This window comes from Micromesistius poutassou (assembly GCF_964030765.1).
Source record: "Micromesistius poutassou genome assembly, chromosome: 1".
Classification (NCBI taxonomy): Eukaryota; Metazoa; Chordata; class Actinopteri; order Gadiformes; family Gadidae; genus Micromesistius; species Micromesistius poutassou.
This window is the reverse complement of record NC_140271.1, coordinates 22,201,078-22,224,112: the sequence shown is the minus strand read 5'-3', so window position 1 is coordinate 22,224,112 and position 23,035 is coordinate 22,201,078. Positions and strand designations below refer to the sequence as shown.

Below are 23,035 nucleotides of genomic sequence, written 5' to 3'. Positions count from 1 at the left end.
TCGACAATGCTCTGAACACTCTTTCCAGCTTCGAGGTCTCAACGAACTGTTTAATACAACTTGGATAACAATTTAGCTCATCAGTAGGCTACTGTGTCCCGGTCAAAACGCGGACACGTCGAAAACTTAACAAATCCTTTATACAGATCACCTCTAAAACCCCGTCGGGTATCACATTTAGACAAACATATATACAATTCTGGCCCTTTGTTTCCTCGGTTTAGTCTTATAATGGCGACTAAATCATTGTTTATAATTAATTCCCAATCGGAGTTATCAGCGATCGTTCATCTTTACTTCGGCTTAACTGTAATGACTATGGACCGGAATAACGGAGCTTTCACGAAAACGAATACTGATACCTCTGCCACCTAAAGTTCCTATAACTAATCTATGCAGAATTAGTCTTTGCGACAATAGGTTCTGCTTACCTTATTTTATTGGGCCCGTGGCAGGGATGATCAGATCCTCGTGTTCGATCGGCTCGGTCAGTCCAGGTCCGCCTTTCCTTGGATAAATCACGTCAGGGTCACCAAATTGTTGTGGATTTTGGTCCAGGAAAGGCCGCCGAGACAGGATCGCTTTTAACTCACTTTATTTGGTTAAGGTTATTGGTCTATTGTCTATCGTCTATGAAACAAAAGGAGAGGAATGGTAAATAACACGCGCGGAGCGTCTCAGAGCTTAGCATCCAGGATACGCTGCTGAGAGATTCTGTCTCCAGATGGCGGAGTCCGAGTTAAATAAGAAGGTAAAAGGTGGGCGTGCTCTGTGGCTTTAAAAGCCCGCCCCCTTTCATCTATGGTTTTCCCACTTCCTCTGTGTGTCCGTTGCTGCCCCTAGTGTAAATGTTTCGGAACTTTGTCAAATGTGTTCAGTGCTGCCCTCTGGCGATTGTGAGGGGAAATTAACTCTAAACTATGCTTGGTGCTACTGGATATGGCTATGTGAGAGTATTACAGTAAAAATGTATCACTAGGGAATATTACAATTAAAAAATGTCACAAAATAGACAATGAAACAGACCACTTGGAGGCATGCAAACTAGTCACCTTTTGGTGAAATTCGCCGTTTTGTAAACAAAATCGGCCACTTGTGTGATTTGTGGAGATCTGTTGAGAAAACATTTGGGGGGGGGGGGGGGGGGGGCGTAGTGCTGCCGCGATTAGTCGACCATGAAGATTAGTCGACTGCAATTTTTTTAGCCGACGAGTCATTTTACTATTGACCGCCATTTATTTGTTCTCCCGTCTCAAACGGCTCACTGTAATTCACCTCCACACCACAAATCTTTGCGCTGTGCGCGCCCCGCTGGTTAATCTGCTATCCTCTTTCTTCCCCCTCCCCCCGCCTTCACTGCTTTGATATGAGAAATGGCCGAGGCAGGTGAGTCCTCCGAATCAAGAATTAGACCAAAAGCGTCCAAAGTATGAGAGTATTTCAGGCCAACTGATGAAGCCTGTGGACGCCTCAGGACGGACTTGTCAACGCGCTGCGGCATCACTTACTTGATGTTGTTTATATTGAAGATCGGCAGGTTGTAGAGGGTGCGTGTGTGAATGAATGAACGTGAGTTTGTGAGAACGTGTGTGTTTATGCGATTTCAAAGTAACAAACAAACAAACTCAAAGCCGATGCATGCACCCAAAACTATTCGTTCAAAACCAAATAAACAAATCAAAAACGGTGTTGCTTATTCGCTTCAAATTCTTTCTTTTCTTTTCAAAACTTTGGATTGAATACGGCGCGGTACCGAGCGGTGAAAACAATGTTGGCTCCTGTGTGTGCCTTGTGCACCTGCGTTATATCACTTAATATGACTTTGGCAGTAATGTTTTAAACCCCGCCATGCACGCAAGTGTAAACGCAAGCAGCATAGCTGCGTGCCTGCCTGCTTTCAGTGCATAATTATTTATTTGGTTATATTTAAGTTATTTATATTGTTTACATTTGTTTTTGATTTGGTAACATTTAAGTTATTTGTATTGTTTATGGCACAGGAGACATTTTATGTTTTGGCCCTTCAGTTGAGTTCAAAATAAAATGGACACAATGAAATAACAAAAGTGCAAGGCTGAGGCATGCTGCCAAACAGCAAAAGCGGGCCCTGGAGACACTGGTCCAGGCCAAGAAGAAACATAAATAATGGAAGACTCCTATTGCCCTGTCCTCCCACCTCTTTATTCTTCTTTATTCTTCCCACCTTTTTATTCTTCTCGAGCAGTATTCGTCTTGGAGAGTATCAAGTTTGTAATAAGTTATGTACCTATTGGGGCTGCCCTTTGTAAGACATTAAAAAAGTAATAAAAAATGAGCATTTAGTAGTTTATTTTTTAAAAGAAAACTCCCCGGAGTACAACCCTGGAACCCCCTAGTGGGTCTGTGTTTTTCTCGGCTCACGCATCATTCTCACCTTTTCACCCCAAGCCAGTTTGCATGCCTGCACTTGATATCTGACCCATATCTGAGTTCATCAGAACTGTTTCTCCCCCGGCTTGTCATCAGAATATGGATCAGTTGTTCTTCAGCCTGAGCACTACTGGAGTTGACGTCTTTCAGCAAGAGGACCCTGCTCCTCGTACCTCCAGGGGCCTCACTTTCTGTCACAAGTCTCTTTGGATAAAAGACAAAATACGACCCCCACTTTTTAAAGGGTAGTTTCTGGAAAAATAATAATAATATAATCAAAATCAAATCAAATAATAATAATCAAATCAGTTTTTATAAAGAAAATCATTTCATTTGAAAATCATAATAATTAAAACCGTTTGTTTTCCCCAAACCTTGCTTGCGCACCACAACAAAGAAAAGAGCAAACAAAAAGTACGGTAACTGTTAGGGCCCAGCTCCTACGGGGAAAGGGAAGCAGCATGGAACCACAAGGAGTCGGTCAAATGAAAGGCATTCATCACCAGGAAGACGGAAATGTCGTCTAGACCCTGAATACAAAACTATTTTACTATAAAATTATTAAAATCTAAAATTGTTTTACTATTTTAGACACATTTCCAGGAAAGAAAACTTGTCTCATATTCAGGTCAATACGGTAGTTCTAAATTAACATTCCTACGTTTATTTTGAATGAAATTCCATGTGTGTTCTCTCCACAGACACCAGGGGAGGTCGAAGGTTCCCAGTGGACCGTCTGTACAGCAGCACACAGAGTTGAAGGTGTGTAAATGTACAACACTGAGTTCAGTCATGAATGACATGTGACCAACATCTCTCCTGGAGCTAACAGTCTGGAGCTAACAGTCTGGAGCTAACAGTCTCCAGGCTTCCCTCTTCAGACCAGCAGGACGTGAATCCAGGACAGACGCTTCTGATGTGCTCAGTTAGTTCACAGTAAAGTTCTCATTGATGTTTGTTCTGTTCCAGCGGATCAAGGAGAACGCACACGCTTTTCTAGACAAGGAGGTGGAGAAGCTCTGGAGGGTTCTCTTCCCAGATTACCCACAATGCTCAGAGAGCCAGAGGGAGGAGGAGGAGGAGGTGGATGGTGAGGAAGAGGAGCAGAGGAGGCGCGCCATAGAGGGAGTGGAAGACATCACACTGCTCTGCATGAAGCAGTTGAAGCTGGAGGAGATGGCAGACTTACTGAGGAGCAGTAAGATACTCTTATTTTTAGAAGAGATTACGAAGATACTTTTTTGGATCAGTAAGATACAGTAAGATACTCTTACTTTGAAAACAGATCAGGAATATACTCTCATTTTGAAAACTGATTAGGGAGATATCCTTATTTTGAAAACTTATTTTGAATATGCTCTTTTTTTAAACAGCAGTAAATGACTGTTGGTTAAAATAAGGGCAGTCATATTTTGATAATTTGAAGTCAACAATTTTTGATAGTTTGTATACTTTCTTCTTTTGTCATGTAATTTAGAAAAAGTTGCTGCTGAGTGCCAACATAAGATCAAGGCTTATCTGAAGGAGAAGACCCAGTGTGTGTTTGAGGGAATCGCTAAAGCAGGAGAGTCAAGACCTCTGAATGACATCTACACAGAGCTCTACATCACAGAGGGAGGCAGTGGAGAGGTCAACAAGGAACATGAGGTCAGACTGATTGAAACAGCTTCCAGGAAACCAGCCAGGGAGGAAACACCAATCAGATGTGAAGACATCTTTAAACCCTTACCTGGAAAATATCAACCAATCAGGACAATAATGACAACTGGAGTGGCCGGCATTGGTAAAACCATCTTAACACGTAAGTTCACTCTGGACTGGGCTGAAGGCAAAACCAACCACGACATACACTTCACATTTCCCATCACTTTCAGAGAGCTGAATTTACTGAAAGATAAAAAGTTTAGCTTGGTGGAACTTCTTCATCACTTCTTTATTGAAACCAAAGAAGCAGGAATCTGCAGATACGACCGGTTCCAAGTTGTCTTCATCTTGGATGGTCTGGATGAGTGTCGACTTCCTCTGGACTTCCAGAACAACCCGATCTGTACTGATGTCACAGAGTCCACCTCGGTGGACGTTTTGCTGACAAACCTCATCAGGGGCAACCTGCTTCCCTCCGCTCACATCTGGATAACCACACGCCCTGCAGCAGCCAATCAGATCCCTGCTGAGTGTGTTGGCATGGTGACAGAGGTGAGAGGGTTCACTGACCCACAGAAGGAGGAGTACTTCAAGAAGAGATTCAGAGACGAGAAGATAGCCAGAAAAATCATCTTCCACATCAAGACATCACGAAGCCTCTACATCATGTGTCACATCCCAGTCTTCTGTTGGATCACTGCTACAGTTCTGGAGGACTTCTTCAAAACATCCCAGGGAGAAGAAGAGATGCCCAAGACCATGACTCAGATGTACAGCCACTTCCTGAGGGTTCAGTCCATACAGGGGGACAGGAAGTATCATGGGAGAGCTGAAACAGATCCACAGTGGAGTTCATTTAGCAAGGAGATCATTGTTTCTCTGGGAAAACTGGCCTTTAACCAGCTGGAGAAAGGCAACCTGATCTTCTACGAGGCAGACCTGGCAGAGTGTGACATCGGTATCACAGCAGCTTCAGTGTACTCTGGAGTGTTCACCCAGATCTTTAAAGAGGAATGTGGGCTGTACCAGGACAAGGTGTTCTGCTTTGTCCATCTGAGCATCCAGGAGTTTCTGGCTGCCCTTTATGTCTTCCTGTCCTTCATCGACACTGGTGTCAATCTGCTCTTAGAACAACAACCAACCTGGTGGTCTATTGTTTTTGAAAAACGATCTGATCTCTTCTACCAGAGTGCTGCGGACAAGGCCATACAGAGTGAGAACGGACACCTGGACTTGTTCCTCCGCTTCCTCCTGGGCCTCTCTCTGGATACAAATCAGAATCTCCTACGAGGCCTGCTGGGACAGACAATAAGAAGTTCACAGACCAATCAGAATACAGTGTCTTACATCAAGAAGAAGATAAGTGGAGATCTCTCTCCAGAGAGAAGCATCAATCTGTTCCACTGTCTGAATGAGCTGAACGACCGTTCTCTAGTGGAGGAGATCCAACAGTACCTGACATCAGGAAGTCTCTCCACAGAATCTCTCTCCCCTGCTCAGTGGTCAGCTCTGGTCTTCATCTTACTGTCATCAGAAGAGAAGCTGGACGTGTTTGACCTGAAGAAATACTCTGCTTCAGAGGAGGGTCTTCTGAGGCTGCTGCCAGTGGTCAAAGCCTCCAAAACATCTCTGTAGGTTCACTAATAACATGTATTACAATACACATAATACTACAAATTAAAAGTTATATCAACATACAAAACATCTCTGTAGTTTAACTTATAACATGTTTTACAAAATATATAACAGTAGAATATAAGTTGTAATAATATACAAACCATCTCTGTAGGTTCATTAATAACATGTACTACAATACACAACACAAGTTAAAGGTTACAATAATATACAAAACATCTCTGTATGTGTTCTAAGACCTTGTATTACAACATATGCAACACAATAATACTAGAATAATATAAACATCTACAATACATGTCTGTTGTCCAGGCATAACAAATATACTCACTTATAACAAATATAAGTATACAGAGAAATAGTTATATGATACAAAGATATTTACTTTGTTTAAAGGTGACATATTATACCACCAGGAGGCACACTCACACCTGGTGGTATAACCTTTAAATAAAAGCTGAACTGACATATATTCAACCAACTTCGTGTTAATAGTGATATACTTTCTGAAGAGTTACATGTTCCTGTCTGTTTTTGTTTTGTTTAAAGGCTGACTGGCTGCCATCTGTCAGAGAGATGCTGTGAAGCTCTGGCCTCAGTTCTCAGCTCCAACTCCTCTAGTCTGAGAGAGCTGGACCTGAGTAACAATGATCTGCAGGATTCAGGAGTGAAGCTGCTCTCTTCTGGACTGGGGAGTCCACACTGTACACTGGAAACTCTCAGGTCAGTTTACTTAATGTGCATAATGAAGTTTTACTATCAGCAGACATTCAGCTGATTCTTAGATAGTGAAGTAGTTGTCACAAGTCTAGACATTATCATTGTATGCATGCCAACTAAAATACTTGGAAATAAACTTGAGAAAATAAATTCTGCTCTTGTTTTTCTGAATTAACAACATAATTATGTTGAATTCTGAGTTTTTATGGAATAATAAGATGCTCTTTTTTTCTGAATTAGTGTTAATTATCGCATTATTCTGAGATAAGATTTCATGGCAAAAATAAATGTGCTGTTTTTGTGATTTAACGAGATGCCTCCAAATCCCAAGAGAAGCTCTCCCCTCTATGGAGTACGGTAGCTGCTGCTCATCAGCCTTAAAGAACCAGTGAACCCAAAACTACATTTTTTGGTTTTAAACGTCATTTGTTTTATTTGATCATCAATATAGTAATGTATTAATAATATATATAATATGATAATTTTATCACTGTTACTGAAATGAGTCCCAATTTAGAGAGAAAAGGGGTAAAATCCTATGTTTTTGCCATTCTCCCCAAAACACACCGTGAACGTTCCACCCTGCTGAACGCAGGTGGCGTTCTTTACGTGACGTCAGACCTTTACTGAGGAAGTCTGACGTCATGACCGAGGGACACCCCCTCCTCTGTGAAGCTCCGTCTGAGCAGCTGTTAAGGGGAAGTAGAGCGAGTGGACCCAAATGCTCACACAGAGTGAGGCTGACAGACAGTAAATCAAAGGGTCTTTACTGAGGGACACAAATATGTAAAGGAGGGACTTGGGGCTTGAAGGCTGGAGGGTAGTCAGACAGGGGAGGGGTCGGTGACAGGAGGGTAGTCAGACAGGGGAGGGGTCGGTGACAGGAGGGTAGTCAGACAGGGGAGGGGTCGGTGACAGGAGGGTAGTCAGACAGGGGAGGGGTCGGTGACAGGAGGGTAGTCAGACAGGGGAGGGGTCGGTGACAGGAGGGTAGTCAGACAGGGGAGGGGTCGGTGACAGGAGGGTAGTCAGACAGGGGAGGGGTCGGTGACAGGAGGGTAGTCAGACAGGGGAGGGGTCGGTGACAGGAGGGTAGTCAGACAGGGGAGGGGTCGGTGACACTGTACAGGGAGGAGATTGTTAGGGCGAGCGACGGAGCCCAAGGACTCAACAATGTAGACACTAGGAGGGACCAGGGACGAGGTACTGACTGTTAGTGTGAAACAACGATCTAGCGATGATTGTATACATTAAAAATGTCTTAAATTACATATTCAACTAGGGTCAGTTGTGTGAATATTTTTAATACACAGTAGTTGAACTGTCTGTTAAAAATGTTCTGAAGAGTAACATGTTCCTGTCTGTTTGTGTGAGTGTAGAGCCCTAAAGTAGAATAACAGACTCTTCTTAAAAAGTTTCTTTGAAGACACGTTTTCCAGTTGTTTCATCATTTATAAAACATTATAGATGTATAATTGATGTATAATTAAAACAACTGCATATTGTTTAAAGGCTGACTGGCTGTGATCTGTCAAAGAGATGCTGTAAAGATCTGGCCTCAGTTCTCAGCTCCAACTCCTCTAGTCTGAGAGAGCTGGACCTGAGTAACAATGATCTGCAGGATTCAGGAGTGAAGCTGCTCTCTTCTGGACTGGGGAGTCCACACTGTACACTGGACACTCTCAGGTCAGTTTACTTAAAGTGCATAATAACATTTTACTATCAGCAGACATTCAGCTGATTCTTAAATAGTGTAGTAGTTGTCACAAGCCTAGACGTAATCATTGTATGTATGCCACCTAACATACTTGGAAATTCACTTGAGAAAATGAATTCTGTTCTTGTTTTTCTGAATTACTGTGTTAATTATCTCAGAATTCTGAGATAAGATTTCATGGCAAAAATAAATGTGCTGTTTTTGTTATTTAACGAGTCTTAATATGTTTTATATGATCTTCAATATAGTAATCCATGCCATTGTATCACTGTTACTGGAATAAGTCCCCAATTTAGAGAGAAAAGGGGTCAAATCCTATGTTTTTGCCATTCTCCCCAAAACACACCGTGAACGCTCCACTCTGCTGAACGCAGGTGGCGTTCTTTACGTGACGTCAGACCTTTACCGAGGAAGTCTGACGTCACGACCGAGGGACACCCCCTCCTCTGTGAAGCTCCGTCTGAGCAGCTGTTAAGGGGAAGTAGAGCGAGTGGACCCAAATGCTCACACAGAGTGAGGCTGACAGACAGTAAATCAAAGGGTCTTTACTGAGGGACACAAATATGTAAAGGAGGGACTTGGGGCTTGAAGGCTGGAGGGTAGTCAGACAGGGGAGGGGTCGGTGACAGGAGGGTAGTCAGACAGGGGAGGGGTCGGTGACAGGAGGGTATTCAGACAGGGGAGGGGTCGGTGACAGGAGGGTAGTCAGACAGGGGAGGGGTCGGTGACAGGAGGGTAGTCAGACAGGGGAGGGGTCGGTGACAGGAGGGTAGTCAGACAGGGGAGGGGTCGGTGACAGGAGGGTAGTCAGACAGGGGAGGGGTCGGTGACAGGAGGGTAGTCAGACAGGGGAGGGGTCAGTGACAGGAGGGTAGTCAGACAGGGGAGGGGTCGGTGACAGGAGGGTAGTCAGACAGGGGAGGGGTCGGTGACAGGAGGGTAGTCAGACAGGGGAGGGGTCGGTGACAGGAGGGTAGTCAGACAGGGGAGGGGTCGGTGACACTGTACAGGGAGGAGATTGTTAGGGCGAGCGACGGAGCCCAAGGACTCAACAATGTAGACACTAGGAGGGACCAGGGACGAGGTACTGACTGTTAGTGTGAAACAACGATCTAGCGATGATTGTATGAATTAAAAATGTCTTAAATTACATATTCAACTAGGGTCAGTTGTGTGAATATTTTTAATAGACAGTAGTGTTAACTGTCTGTTAAAAATGTTCTGAAGAGTAACATGTTCCTGTCTGTTTGTGTGAGTGTAGAGCCCTAAAGTAGAATAACAGACTCTTCTTAAAAAGTTTCTTTGAAGACACGTTTTCCAGTTGTTTCATTATTTATAAAACATTATAGATGTATAATTGATGTATAATTAACAACTAATTAACAACTGCATATTGTTTAAAGGCTGACTGGCTGCCATCTGTCAGAGAGATGCTGTAAAGCTCTGGCCTCAGTTCTCAGCTCCAACTCCTCTAGTCTGAGAGAGCTGGACCTGAGTACCAATGATCTGCAGGATTCAGGAGTGAAGCTGCTCTCTGCTGGACTGGGGAGTCCACACTGTACACTGGAAACTCTAAGGTCAGTTTTAGTCAAGGTGCAAAAACAATTAAACTAATTGTTGTATGAAATGTATTAATAATTAAAATGACAGTTTTACATAATGTGCAAACAGTCACGCCACAATGTTCCATATCAGAAGACATTTGACCGATTTCAAGTTCTTTGTTATATTTTTGGATTGTTGAGGAATTACTTTGGACGTTCTGACCATAGACTGAATAGCTGTTGACTCTCACCAAAACATTTACACTGGTCTGTTCCTTGTTATCAAGACATTTTTACACAATGGTTCAACATTCATGGTTCAGCAGCTCATTTGCATGAAGGCTACAGACACCAGAAACAGCACATTGTGAAGGGACTGAAACAGAGGGGAATAGCGCTAGGAGAGATTTTGTTTCCCAGAAGCTATTTCCAGCAAACAGCTTCAAAAACATGTTTTCCTGAACTCATATGCTATGTTCACTTGTTGAGAAAACACCATAATAAGTCCTCTTTAAGACCTCCTTCCTATGAGCTGCTTGTGTGTGTGTGTGTGTGTGTGTGTGTGTGTGTGTGTGTGTGTGTGTGTGTGTGTGTGTGTGTGTGTGTGTGTGTGTGTGTGTGTGTGTGTGTGTGTGTGTGTGTGTGTGTGTGTGTGTAGGTTGTCTGGCTGCCTGGTCACACAGGAAGGCTGTGCTTCTCTGGCCTCAGCTGTGAGCTCCAACCCCTCCCATCTGAGAGAGCTGGACCTGAGCTACAATCACCCAGGAGACTCAGGAGCTGCGCTGCTCTCTGCTGGACTGGAGGATCCACACTGGAGACTGGACACTCTCAGGTATGGAGAGGACAGCTCACCACTCAGGGACAATGTCTCCTACAAGGATCAGTGGACCATGTTACTGTTCCACTGATCGCTCATTATACCACAGTAAAGGGGACAACGCCCCTTTACTGTGGTATAATGAGAACACATAGCCTGTCATGATCTATTGCTTTTATAAAACGGTGAATGAATGAAAGTCATAGACACCCTCAATTTTGAAAAAGCGAGAAAGTCGGAAAATATTTTTTTTTAACGAATACAAAAAAGTAGTCCCTCCTGGCTGCCTGCAAAGTGTGCGGCGGTTGCTATGCAACACACTGTAGCGTCCTTCAGAAAGAAGGCTAGAGACGGTAGCTCGGTTCACCGGCAATTTAGCCTTCTATCGAGTTCACTCACCGTGTGCCTATTGCTTTACAACATTTCCACCCTCTCCAGTAATCAACATATTTTTAGGCTTCAGTGAACTATGCTATTGCTTTTATATATAAATAAACAACAGTTCAAGTTAGGCGCGGAGTGATACTGAACTCTGTAAACTGAACGGGAGTCATAGCTGTGTGTATACGCTCAATATAGTTGTTGGGAACCAATCAGATCGCTTGATTTAAGCCACCCGTTTTATATTACTAGATAATGTGCTCTCATTTAGAAACAACAGTTATGTTAATGTTTCCGTTTTTGGAGACAACATGCTGCTCTCTCTTTGTTAACATGTGAATAATGTTTCCCTGTCTAAAGACAACATGCTGCTCTCTCTCTGTTAACATGTGAATAATGTTTCCCTGTCTAAAGACAACATGCTGCTCTCTCTTTGTTAACATGTGAATAATGTTTCCCTGTCTAAAGACAACATGCTGCTCTCTCTTTGTTAACATGTGAATAATGTTTCCCTGTCTAAAGACAACATGCTGCTCTCTCTCTGTTAACATGTGAATAATGTTTCCCTGTCTAAAGACAACATGCTGCTCTCTCTTTGTTAACATGTGAATAATGTTTCCCTGTCTAAAGACAACATGCTGCTCTCTCTTTGTCAACATGTGAATAATGTTTCCCTGTCTAAAGACAACATGCTGCTCTCTCTTTGTTAACATGTGAATAATGTTTCCCTGTCTAAAGACAACATGCTGCTCTCTCTTTGTTAACATGTGAATAATGTTTCCCTGTCTAAAGACAACATGCTGCTCTCTCTTTGTCTCCCCAGTGTGGAGCACGGTGGAGTGCGGAGGATGAAACCAGCTCCACAGAGATGTAAGTGTCTGTTTAGTTTGATTCATCTCAACACACACTAACTATAGAGATGGAAAGTCCATCCACACAGCAGGAGGTGACGTCGGTTCAGTCAAATCATCCTGGGAATGAAGATGATGGTGGACATCACCTTCATCAAACGGTTGATGTATAATAATTATATTCTATAATAATCTATATTTCGTTCTCGTTTGATATTTGCTTCCTAGTGAATGTTACGCAGCATTAAGAAATATTAACCGTGAGCGGCCAGCCGTACGAGGGCTGAAACGTGTGCGAGTTTGACCCCCGTGTGCAGGGTTCGAAATTAACTTTTTTGATTACCAGCCAATTGGGCTGGTAACTTTCTAAAGTTACCAGCCAATCAGAATTTCCAATTTTGTTGATATTTGTTGTTGATGTTCTCAATCTCATCCCTTGCCTCCTTCCCCTTCTCGCCCCCAGACGTCTGTCCAACCAACCACCGCCGCGTTTAGTTTAACGCGGTGGTTCTCAAACTTTTTCGGTCATCCCCCACTTTGGACAAGGGGGGATTTTCAAGCCCCACCTGCCCCCATCGCCCCAACACAATGCTAATGAAATACGCCAAGCTTAACATTTCCAAATTTATTGAAGTAACATCAAGTTACATCATGTTGTATCTAAATTCTAACTAAATAACATCAAATAACAACAATAGAGTTCAACAATAGAGAAAATAAAAGTGCAGCTGAGAAAAAAGAGCGAGACTTCTCCGGTGCTGGATCTGATATTCAGGAGCGGAGGACTCAACTAAAACCGTCCACAGTGGATGATGTGCTTTTTTGCACGGCAATCTAAAGCACCACGCCAAACACCACTAGTGTAATTCCCCGGCGTTCCATCTTATGTGTCTGATTTTCCTTCGGGTGCGGGTCGGGCGTTGGTATCAGTTTATAGCGGGTCTGGTCGGGTGCGGAATGTAATTTGCGCTACTGTCGGAACACGGGTTGGATGTGGTTTTAAGTTTTGCGGGTAAGGACGGGTGCGGGTTTGCAAATAAGAGGCGTGCAGGACTCTGCTCTGCTCATCTCTCTCCACTCCGCTCTGCCTCTGGCTCACACACACTCTGCCCCGGCCCCGCTCTTCCACCACTCGCCTCACTTTTTTAAATCCCCTTCAGCGCAAAACATGCATTTGCCACATATTGCTCCGACTGTTTTTGACTGACTCATTTTAAAATGTTTAGCTACCCTGGCCTACACCCAAATTTAGGATTGAGTTGCAATCGGCAAGGCAGGTTAACGAGCACAGCGACGCGGCGCCCCCGATATAGAACGACCAGTTGGAGCGCGGCGACGGCACCTATTTTATTGCATGAACAAATATTGATATATATCTTATATCGACATTCTGCTTGAAAATAGGAGATATGACTTTTGGCCCATATCGCCCAGCCCTACTGTCAAGCTTTCGCTCCTACCATAAGAAACATGGAGTTTTCAGTGACACTTCCTCCCGTTTGTCGCGCCCCACCTGCACGTCTCTATTCCCCACCAGTGGGGCGCGCCCCACACAACATCACGTAGCATCACCACAGTGCTCATGGGAAATGTAGTCAGTACTGCCCAGGGAGCGAGAACAGTACGACAATTCACCATGACGTCACAATTCGTTCTTCCGGGTGGCAAAAGCCGAAGCGTTCTCCGATGGCACCACTAGTAAACAAACCCTTCCATGTCATTTGACCAGGGCAGAGCGATCCAGAAAACAGAGTCAATGGCTTGAATGAATGGTTTTCTTCTTGCGGGATGCTACAGGACGTCTCATTAATATATATAAATATAACTTATATTATATTATATTAATATTGTTTACGTCATCGTTTCAACTTCAGATCAACAATGGTTTTATCTATGTAACTATGTTCACAGTAGCCGGCTGGATGGCTTCAGGTCAGTGGCAGCTGCTCGCGTTCTGCCACCCGGAAGTGTCCTTACGGCTATTGTTTACTAACATTCTGAAGTGTCCTTACGGCTATTGTTTACTAACATTCTGAAGTGTCCTTACGGCTATTGTTTACTAACATTCTGAAGTGTCCTTACGGCTATTGTTTACTAACATTCTGAAGTGTCCTTACGGCTATTGTTTACTAACATTCTGAAGTGTCCTTACGGCTATTGTTTACTAACATTCTGAAGTGTCCTTACGGCTATTGTTTACTAACATTCTGAAGTGTCCTTACGGCTATTGTTTACTAACATTCTGAAGTGTCCTTACGGCTATTGTTTACTAACATTCTGAAGTGTCCTTACGGCTATTGTTTACTAACATTCTGAAGTGTCCTTACGGCTATTGTTTACTAACATTCTGAAGTGTCCTTACGGCTATTGTTTACTAACATTCTGAAGTGTCCTTACGGCTATTGTTTACTAACATTCTGAAGTGTCCTTACGGCTATTGTTTACTAACATTCTGAAGTGTCCTTACGGCTATTGTTTACTAACATTCTGAAGTGTCCTTACGGCTATTGTTTACTAACATTCTGAAGTGTCCTCACGGCTATTGTTTACTAACATTCTGAAGTGTCCTCACGGCTATTGTTTACTAACATTCTGAAGTGTCCTTACGGCTATTGTTTACTAACATTCTGAAGTGTCCTTACGGCTATTGTTTACTAACATTCTGAAGTGTCCTTACGGCTATTGTTTACTAACATTCTGAAGTGTCCTTACGGCTATTGTTTACTAACATTCTGAAGTGTCCTTACGGCTATTGTTTACTAACATTCTGAAGTGTCCTTACGGCTATTGTTTACTAACATTCTGAAGTGTCCTTACGGCTATTGTTTACTAACATTCTGAAGTGTCCTTACGGCTATTGTTTACTAACATTCTGAAGTGTCCTTACGGCTATTGTTTACTAACATTCTGAAGTGTCCTTATGGCTATTGTTTACTAACATTCTGAAGTGTCCTTACGGCTATTGTTTACTAACATTCTGAAGTGTCCTTACGGCTATTGTTTACTAACATTCTGAAATGCCGTGTAGAGTGGCTCTGAGATTGCCTCATGCATCACCGGCCAAACTGGCGTAAAGTAAGTTTTTATGAACACCCGCCAAAATGATTTTTAACCCGATATGATTTGTAGCTCCGATGCTACGGACCAGTGCTTTAGTAGATCTAAGGCCCAGACAGGACCAGTGCTTTAGTAGATCTAAGGCCCAGACAGGACCAGTGCTTTAGTAGATCTAAGGCCCAGACAGGACCAGTGCTTTAGTAGATCTGAGGCCCAGACAGGACCAGTGCTTTAGTAGATCTAAGGCCCAGACAGGACCAGTGCTTTAGTAGATCTAAGGCCCAGACAGGACCAGTGCTTTAGTAGATCTAAGGCCCAGACAGGACCAGTGCTTTAGTAGATCTAAGGCCCAGACAGGACCAGTGCTTTAGTAGATCTAAGGCCCAGACAGGACCAGTGCTTTAGTAGATCTAAGGCCCAGACAGGACGCCCCGAGTGCTTTTCATTCAGGGAAACACAAGGCAGGTCTTACATTGTTTAGGAGATAAGGTAGGATATAATAATAACGACAATATCCGATGCCCCGCCCACAATCAGGACGGCGGCGGGAACAAGCAGCCTGTAGGGAACAGAGAGCGGAGGACTGTTAAGGGCTGGTTATGGTCCCACGTTCACGCAACGCAAGGGGGTGACGGACCCCTTACGTCCTTGCGGACCCTCCTTGCGTCCACCGCGAGGGCCTGACGTGCGCCTCCCAGAAATCGTAACCTTCCGTCGAGGCGACGCAGCCGCAAGGGCTGTGATTGGTCCGCTCACTAAAACCCGACGCAGGACCAGAAAGGTTCAGGACTGCGTGGAAGCGTCTGCGGGGTCGTTGCGTCGACGTGGAACCATAAAGAGCCCTTTAGTCTGCCCTATAATAACGGAACAGCCCCTCATAGTGTCGCAGTACGGTATACCGATACTGAAACCGTGTCACAATAGCCGCCATTTAAACGCTACCAGACCGCATGTTATTAGTAGTGCTACTCTAACAGTGAGTGTGTTAAAGGGGACATATCAACCGCCTCCGCCTGTCACTCACTCCCAACAGCGCTGCTATTCTGGTCCACTCTTTAGTCACCTCACGCCTGGATTACTGTAACTCCCTTCTGTTTGGTCTCCCCCACAAACTCCTCCATAAACTCCAACTGGTCCAAAACGCTGCTGCCCGTATTATCACCAAAACCCCTGCCATCTGTCACATCACCCCCGTCCTACACCAACTTCACTGGCTCCCTATCAAACACCGCATAGAGTACAAGATCCTCCTCAATGCATTCAATGCCATTCATAACCTTGCCCCCCCATATCTGTCTGACCTCATTCAAATCAATACTCCCACCCGGTCACTCAGATCCGCCTCCTCCATCAACCTCCACGTCCCCCCAGCTCGTCTGTCCACCATGGGGGCACGAGCCTTCAGCCGCTCCGCCCCATGCCTCTGGAACAGCCTTCCCCCGGACATTAGAAACATGGACTCACCTATCACCTTCAAATCCCACCTCAAAACACACTTATTTAGGCATACTCACACATGGACTAGAAATCTGCTGCAAGCTCTGTGTCTTTTTTTAAATTTGTTTTAATTTGTGTCTTGATCTCTTTCTATGCTTGTTAGGTGACCTTGAGTGTCCTGAAAGGCGCCATATAAATAAAATGTATTATTATTATTATTATATTATGAAAACAACACTTTTCCTGGGATTTGGGCTGTTGTTTTGGGTCTCTGGTGCTGCCACACGCATACAAACTTTGAAATAAGTCCGTGCATGCTTTTTTGATTGAGATATGCATTTCTGAAAGTACCCCGCCTACAGTTACCAAACGAGCGAGTCAGTTTCGGCGCCCCCTCCTACGCAGGAGGGGGGGGGGTACATTTGCATATTACCACCCACTTCCCCACCCCCCTCCAATCAGAGCATAGATACGATTTTGTGGACCTGGACCAGCGGACGAGCGCTGGGCGGAGATGTTCGCGCATTTCAGAAGCAGGGAGATTCCATACAGAAATAGATGTGACCGCCTGGCAGGGAGAAGCTCCCCCGCCGGAGCTCCCGGACTGCCGCCAGAACTCCGGCGGCAGTCCGGCAGCCCCGCTCCGGGAGTACGGCGGGGGAGCTTCGGCGGCAGTCCGGCAGCTCAGCTCCGGGAGCACAATCCCTTTCTCCTCCATGTCGCGGTTCAATCCGGACTTCAGAGAGTCAAAGCCAAAGTCCCTTTCCCCCAATTCTTCTGAACCATGGCCGAGATAACCCCCACTACGAGTCTTTACTTGTTGTGGAAGTACCAGAGACGTCAGACGCAGTCTTTATGATTCATAATATCATCAGAGGCGCACATAGCTTTTGGCCCTGATATTAGATATATTATATAGATACCTATATATTATATAATGTATTATTATTATTATTATATAGATATAGAGCTCAGGGAGTCCGCAAACGGCAACAATCACTTCTCCTCCATGCTGTGGTTCACTCTGACAGCTCATTGGTCAATGGGCAGCAGCTCATTTGCATGAAGGCTACAGACACCAGAAACAGCACATTGTGAAGGGACTGAAACAGAGGGGAATAGCGGTAGGAGAGATTTTGTTTCCCAGAAGCTATTTCCAGCAAACAGCTTCAAAAACAGGGGGGGCGCTCGGGCGTGGTCTCTCCTAGGGCACAATTCAGTGTAGAACCGGCCCTGGTAACGGTGTCTTGTTCTCCCCTCAGATGCCTGTGAACTCACACTGGACCCAAACACAGCCCACAGACAACTCTCTCTGTCTGAGGACAACAGAAAGGTGACGAAGGTTAAAGAGCAGCTGCCGTATCCTGATCACCCAGAGAGGTTTGACACCTGGCTCCAGGTGTTGGGAAGAGAGGGTCTGACTGGTCGCTGTTACTGGGAGGTAGAGAGGGAAGGAGGTGTTGGTGTAGGAGTGACATACAGAGGAATCACAAGGAGAGGACGGGGTGTTGACAGCTGGATTGGAGGGAACAAGTCCTTGTTTCTTTATTGTAATGATGACGATTACTCTGCCTGGCACAACAATATACCAACGTTCATCCGTCTCCCCCCCGCTGGCTCTACCAGAGTAGGAGTGTATCTGGACCGGCCTGCTGGCACTCTGTCCTTCTACAGAGTGTCCCCAGGTGGAGGAGGGTCCTCAGACACACTGACACACATCCACACCTTCCAGACCTCCTTCACCCAGGAGGACCTCCTCCCTGGGTTTGGGTTTACGACTTCTAGTATCTCAGTCTCTCTGAGTCAGTTGTAACTTTTTTTTATGCAATAGGGAATTCATTATCCTCAATATCATATCTTTGGCTTCCTCTACAGTTATAAAGATGAATTGTTCAGATGAGGAGAGTTTGATGATGAAAGCTATTTTAAAAAGGTGTGTTTTCAGTGATGCTCAATAAATCCCTCAGTTATCAGTAATTATTACATTTCTATCTTTAGTGATCGCTCTATTGGTAAATTCTGTAGTATATTTGTATCAAACACTTTATTATTCTTGTACAAACACAGTCATGTCGCTTTATATTATGTTGATGTTGATTTGATTTAGGATGATGATTTAAACAGTCCTTAACTTGACTGAAACAAGCAGGGTCATGGATCGGGATAGATAGTGTATTAAATGTACTGAGGTTATGAATCTGGATAGATAGTGTATTAAATGTACTGGGGTCATGGATCGGGATAGATAGTGTATTAAATGTACTGGGGTCATGGATCGGGATAGATAGTGTATTAAATGTGTTTTTTTAAAGAGTAATTTATTCTTCAACCTACAAAAACGAATAACCATGTTTGAATGAATAATGTTAATATGTAGTTTTTTAAACATAAATAAAATAAAGTTGGTGCTATAACCGAGTATGGCCACTAGATGGTAGTGTTTCTACTTCTAATTTTATGAATTCTGAATTGTGAACACTTTTGAAATGGAAACTAACGATTGTTAACCTATTAGGTATTGATCAAGACCGGAAGAAAATAAATGAAACAATTAAATTAATCAAATCTATAACATTAAAAATGTCAAAAATAAATAATGTATAAATACAGAAATAAGAGATGTGTATTCTGTCGTCTCCTGGTCCTTCTTTAGTGGTCAGTTTATAAATCCTCTGCATGGAGGGTCACTTTACAGGTGTCTCTGTGACTGAACACAGCGCTGTGTGAGTATGAATCCAACATGGAGACATTTACCAACATTTACCAACGCCTGTCTCCTTATAAATAATGTTATAATATAATAATCTTATAAATAAAAAAAATCACAATCCACGACAAAAACATCACATACACCATTACATGCTCCGAATGCCACATCATATATGTCGGCGAAACAAAGCACACAATACTCACTCGACTCAAACAACATTTATATAACATACACAGAGGTACATCCAACACTAGACTGGTGGAACATTTCCAAACACACCCCATTACCTCATCATTCATCACTGGGCTGGAGATGAAGGCGTGCTGGTCGGACAGACAGAGGAAGGCGGCGGAGCGTAGATGGATAGCCAAACTAAAAACACTTACCCCCTTGGGCCTGAACGTCAGGGAGTAGGGACCGCGCCGGGCCGCTGCTGGGGGCGCTGGGAGAACCCGGGACTCCTCCTTGGGGCTCCCTGCATGGCACCGGGTCCACAGTGTGCGTTTTAAAATGTTGCATGTTTTTATTACTGTGTTCTTTTTTACCATGATTTTATTTAGGCCTCCAGTTTTACAAGTTCCAAATTCTGTCGGAGGCCTCTCGTCCTTATTTTTATTCTTTCCATTTTACTTACCTATTTATTTATTTATTTATTTATTTTCTTACCTTGGCACTTATTTTAACACTTTTTATCTTTTATCCACGTGTTTTTAGTGTTTCTGCATTTTATATCTATTTATATATTATTCGTTTTACATATATATATATACATATATATATATGTGTGTGTGCATGGTTTTAATTAAAAGGACTTCCTGCATATCTTAACATGAATTTTAGATTGCAGTGTGCTTCCTTTTTTATCCAAAACTATATTCTTTATTTATTCATATACATGCGTTTTAATTATTATTTTTGATGATTTATTATTTATGAGAGGATGTGTATGGATGGGTCTGAGTGTGTGTGTGTGTGTGTGTGTGTGTGGATCTCTCCCCCTTCTTTTTATTCATTTCACAAAAACAACAAAAATACTCACCTTACTTTTGCTCCGCGCCTCCTCAGACCCCAGCTGCTGCTCCTCCTGCTCTTCCTGCTCCCCCTTCTCTTCCCCTGTTTTTATTCAGTTTTTTTTTTAACAGAAAAATGAAAAAAACATTTTATACTTTTATACACGTCTATATAAAAAAAGAAAAAAACAAAATAAAAGCATTGGGAGATGGTGTGCCAGTGCACCCAGGTTCATGGACCTACAAAACAGAATCACATACAAAAACCTAACCCATACACCTAACCCTAACCCAGACCCCTAACCCTAACCCAGACACCTAACCCTAACCCAGACACCTAACCCTAACCCAGACACCTAACCCTAACCCTAACCCTAACCCAGACACCTAACCCTAACACCTAACCCTAACCCAGACACCTAACCCTAACCCAGACACCTAACCCAGACACCTAACCCTAACCCAGACACCTAACCCTAACCCAGACACCTAACCCAGACACCTAACCCTAACCCCAACCCGAGTCCAGACCCCTAACCCTAACCCAGACACCTAACCCTAACCCGAGTCCAGACACCTAACCCTAACCCGAGTCCAGACACCTAACCCTAACACCTAACCCAGACCCCTAACCCTAACCCGAGTCCAGACACCTAACCCTAACCCAGACCCCTAACCCTAACCCGAGTCCAGACCCCTAACCCTAACCCGAGTCCAGACACCTAACCCTAACACCTAACCCTAACACCTAACCCTAACCCGAGTCCAGACACCTAACCCTAACCCGAGTCCAGACACCTAACCCTAACCCGAGTCCAGACCCCTAACCCTAACCCTAACCCGAGTCCAGACACCTAAACCTAACGATGTGATCGGCCCCAGACACTGAACCCCATCCTGAATCCAGACACCCAATCCCATCAGTTGACAGATTTATTTGAGCACCTGCTCTAACCCTGACAGTTAGTTTGGGGGTTAGAGCCCAAGTTTCAAATCCTCTTACGCGAGGCCTCCCCAGGCTTTTACCCCCCCCCCCCCCCCCCCACACCCTGATAACAATACCTGGGACTGAGCGGTGTATGGAGTACAGGATTGTTTTTTAGAGCAATTCTTGCTTTCTCTGGGGTGCTGGGGAGTTGAAGCGAATGCGCCTACTGGTGGATACGCCCAGATGCTCAGCCCTGCCAAACCAGAACCAAACCAGAGCCCTGGATGGACCCAGAATCTCAGCCCTGCCTTAACCAACCTTTATTCTAACCCTAACCCTAACCTCGGGGGGCCTTCCTCGGGTCAGAGTGTCCTTTACATTTTACATTTTTAAAGCCCAACTGTAACAGGAAAAAACTTTCAATTCCAACTAGAAAACGATAAGCGTTTCAATTTTTTAATTCCAAACTGGAAAACAAAAGTTTTTTTCAAACTATTCATTATTGGGTCAAAGTACATGTGGCCAAAGAGTCCATGAGTCACACCAAAATCCTAAGTCCCGGCGCTACAGGCGCACGGGAACGCTGACCCTGACCCTAACCAAGGTCGTTCAGACTTGCGGACAACGTCTATCCCCACTAAAGTGACCACGGGCTTTCCGATAGTAACAAGCTTGACCGGATTTGACCGTCGGAAAGGCCGGAAACAGCCGTCGTGAATCTTAAAACGCCTGTAGCTCCGGAAGGGAAGGGGCGTAGAAACTTGCTTCCAACTCTTGTGTGTTCCGTGACCCCGAAATAAGTGCAGCGGGACCGACCTTCGAGTCTCTACGACCTTGGGTTCTGGAGTTGCGGGCCTTTAGAGATATGGCCCCCATGGCCCCGCCGGGGTTACGCCCACTTCCGGCCATCGCAGAGTGAGTGAACTTGTTGATTCACTTTGAAATGTTGTCCTCGTTTCAAATGAAGCCACTGTCTGTTGCAGTTTGGTGCAGTCTGTGCATTTCCCAGTCTCTGTGCCTGAGACATCCGAGTACAGAGGCATGTTGGCGATAGGACAGAACGGAAACAAACTACATATTCAGAAGTATTATGATCATGAAATAAAATAAAATAAAGTAGACCTGAACGATGAATTAGGTAGTTTTTTGCCACTGCCTAGCAGAGCTTCGGGAAACAAGACCTCTCTCCCTGCTGCCTCTCAAATAACGATTGTGCAGCTCCACAACCCCACGCATAGACAGAGGGCAGCCAGAGGGCCGTCACACTGGAGAGGCAGAGGGCCGTCACACTGGAGAGGCAGAGGGCCGTCACACTGGAGAGGCAGAGGGCCGTCACACTGGAGAGGCAGAGGGCCGTCACACTGGAGAGGCAGAGGGCCGTCACACTGGAGAGGCAGAGGGCCGTCACACTGGAGAGGCAGAGGGCCGTCACACTGGAGAGGCAGAGGGCCGTCACACTGGAGAGGCAGAGGGCCGTCACACTGGAGAGGCAGAGGGCCGTCACACTGGAGAGGGCCCAGAGAGGCTGGCCAGAGGTACGGCTATGGCTGGAGGGGGGACCAGGACCTGGACTCGGGACCTGGAGCAGTGGATGGACCGGGACCTGGAGCAGTGGGGTCTAACCCACCTGTTGTTGCGATGTGCAGACCGCTGCGTGTTTGTTGGTGCTTTTGTTAATGCAGTTACTAAGTTAGTAGCAGTGTACATTTGCACTATGTCTAATTCACTGGTCTGTCTGTTGTAGCGTGATGCGGCGACTGCGGTGCCTGGACTCTCCTCATGGTTAACCCCGCCGGGCCCCGCCCCCGCCGGGCCCCGCCCCCGCCCCCGCAGGAGCAGGGGTCCGAGAAGTCCCCCTCGGGGTCCGACATGCGGTGGTGCAGCATGCTGTCGGCCACATGCAGCTGACCCGCCGCACGCCGCCGCCCACCGCGTCCGCCGCGTCCTGGCACCGGCCCCTCCGATTGGCCGAGGGGTAGAACGTCTCGCCGCAGTGTTCGCACTGAGCGCGCCCGGAGCGGCCCGCCTTCCCGCCCTTCATCCCCCCCCCCTCCCCCCCCCCGCCGCCGCCGCCGCCGTCCTCGTCAGAGGGGGAGGAAGGGGCGTGGCTGGTCGGAGACCACCCGAGAAGCCCCCGTGGCGGGCCTGGTCTGGTCCTCCTCCTGGTCTGGTCCT

The 23,035-nt window shown here is 45.2% G+C and overlaps 3 protein-coding genes across 3 annotated transcripts in view; all 3 read left to right on the top strand.

The window, feature by feature from the left end:
- Window positions 1-23,035, top strand: part of LOC311374003 (NLR family CARD domain-containing protein 3-like) — a 123,399-nt gene that overhangs the window by 22,527 nt on the left and 77,837 nt on the right. Inside the window, exon 5 of the transcript XR_014642543.1 lies at window positions 8,030-8,094. The gene's annotated coding sequence lies outside the window, so the exon portion shown is untranslated. The remainder of the gene's footprint in view (window positions 1-8,029; window positions 8,095-23,035) is intronic.
- The window catches only part of LOC311374224 (uncharacterized protein), a 56,133-nt gene that overhangs the window by 26,677 nt on the left and 6,421 nt on the right, over window positions 1-23,035 (top strand). The window lies entirely within an intron of this gene.
- LOC311374390 (NLR family CARD domain-containing protein 3-like) lies at window positions 887-18,588 on the top strand. The gene is made up of 8 exons (XM_084488140.1): window positions 887-3,171; window positions 3,379-3,607; window positions 3,887-5,684; window positions 6,238-6,411; window positions 9,529-9,702; window positions 10,328-10,501; window positions 11,691-11,737; window positions 17,475-18,588. The coding sequence occupies exons 1-8, from the start codon at window positions 3,082-3,084 to the stop codon at window positions 18,023-18,025; spliced, it is 3,237 nt and encodes a 1,078-aa protein (XP_084344266.1). The 5' UTR covers window positions 887-3,081; the 3' UTR covers window positions 18,026-18,588.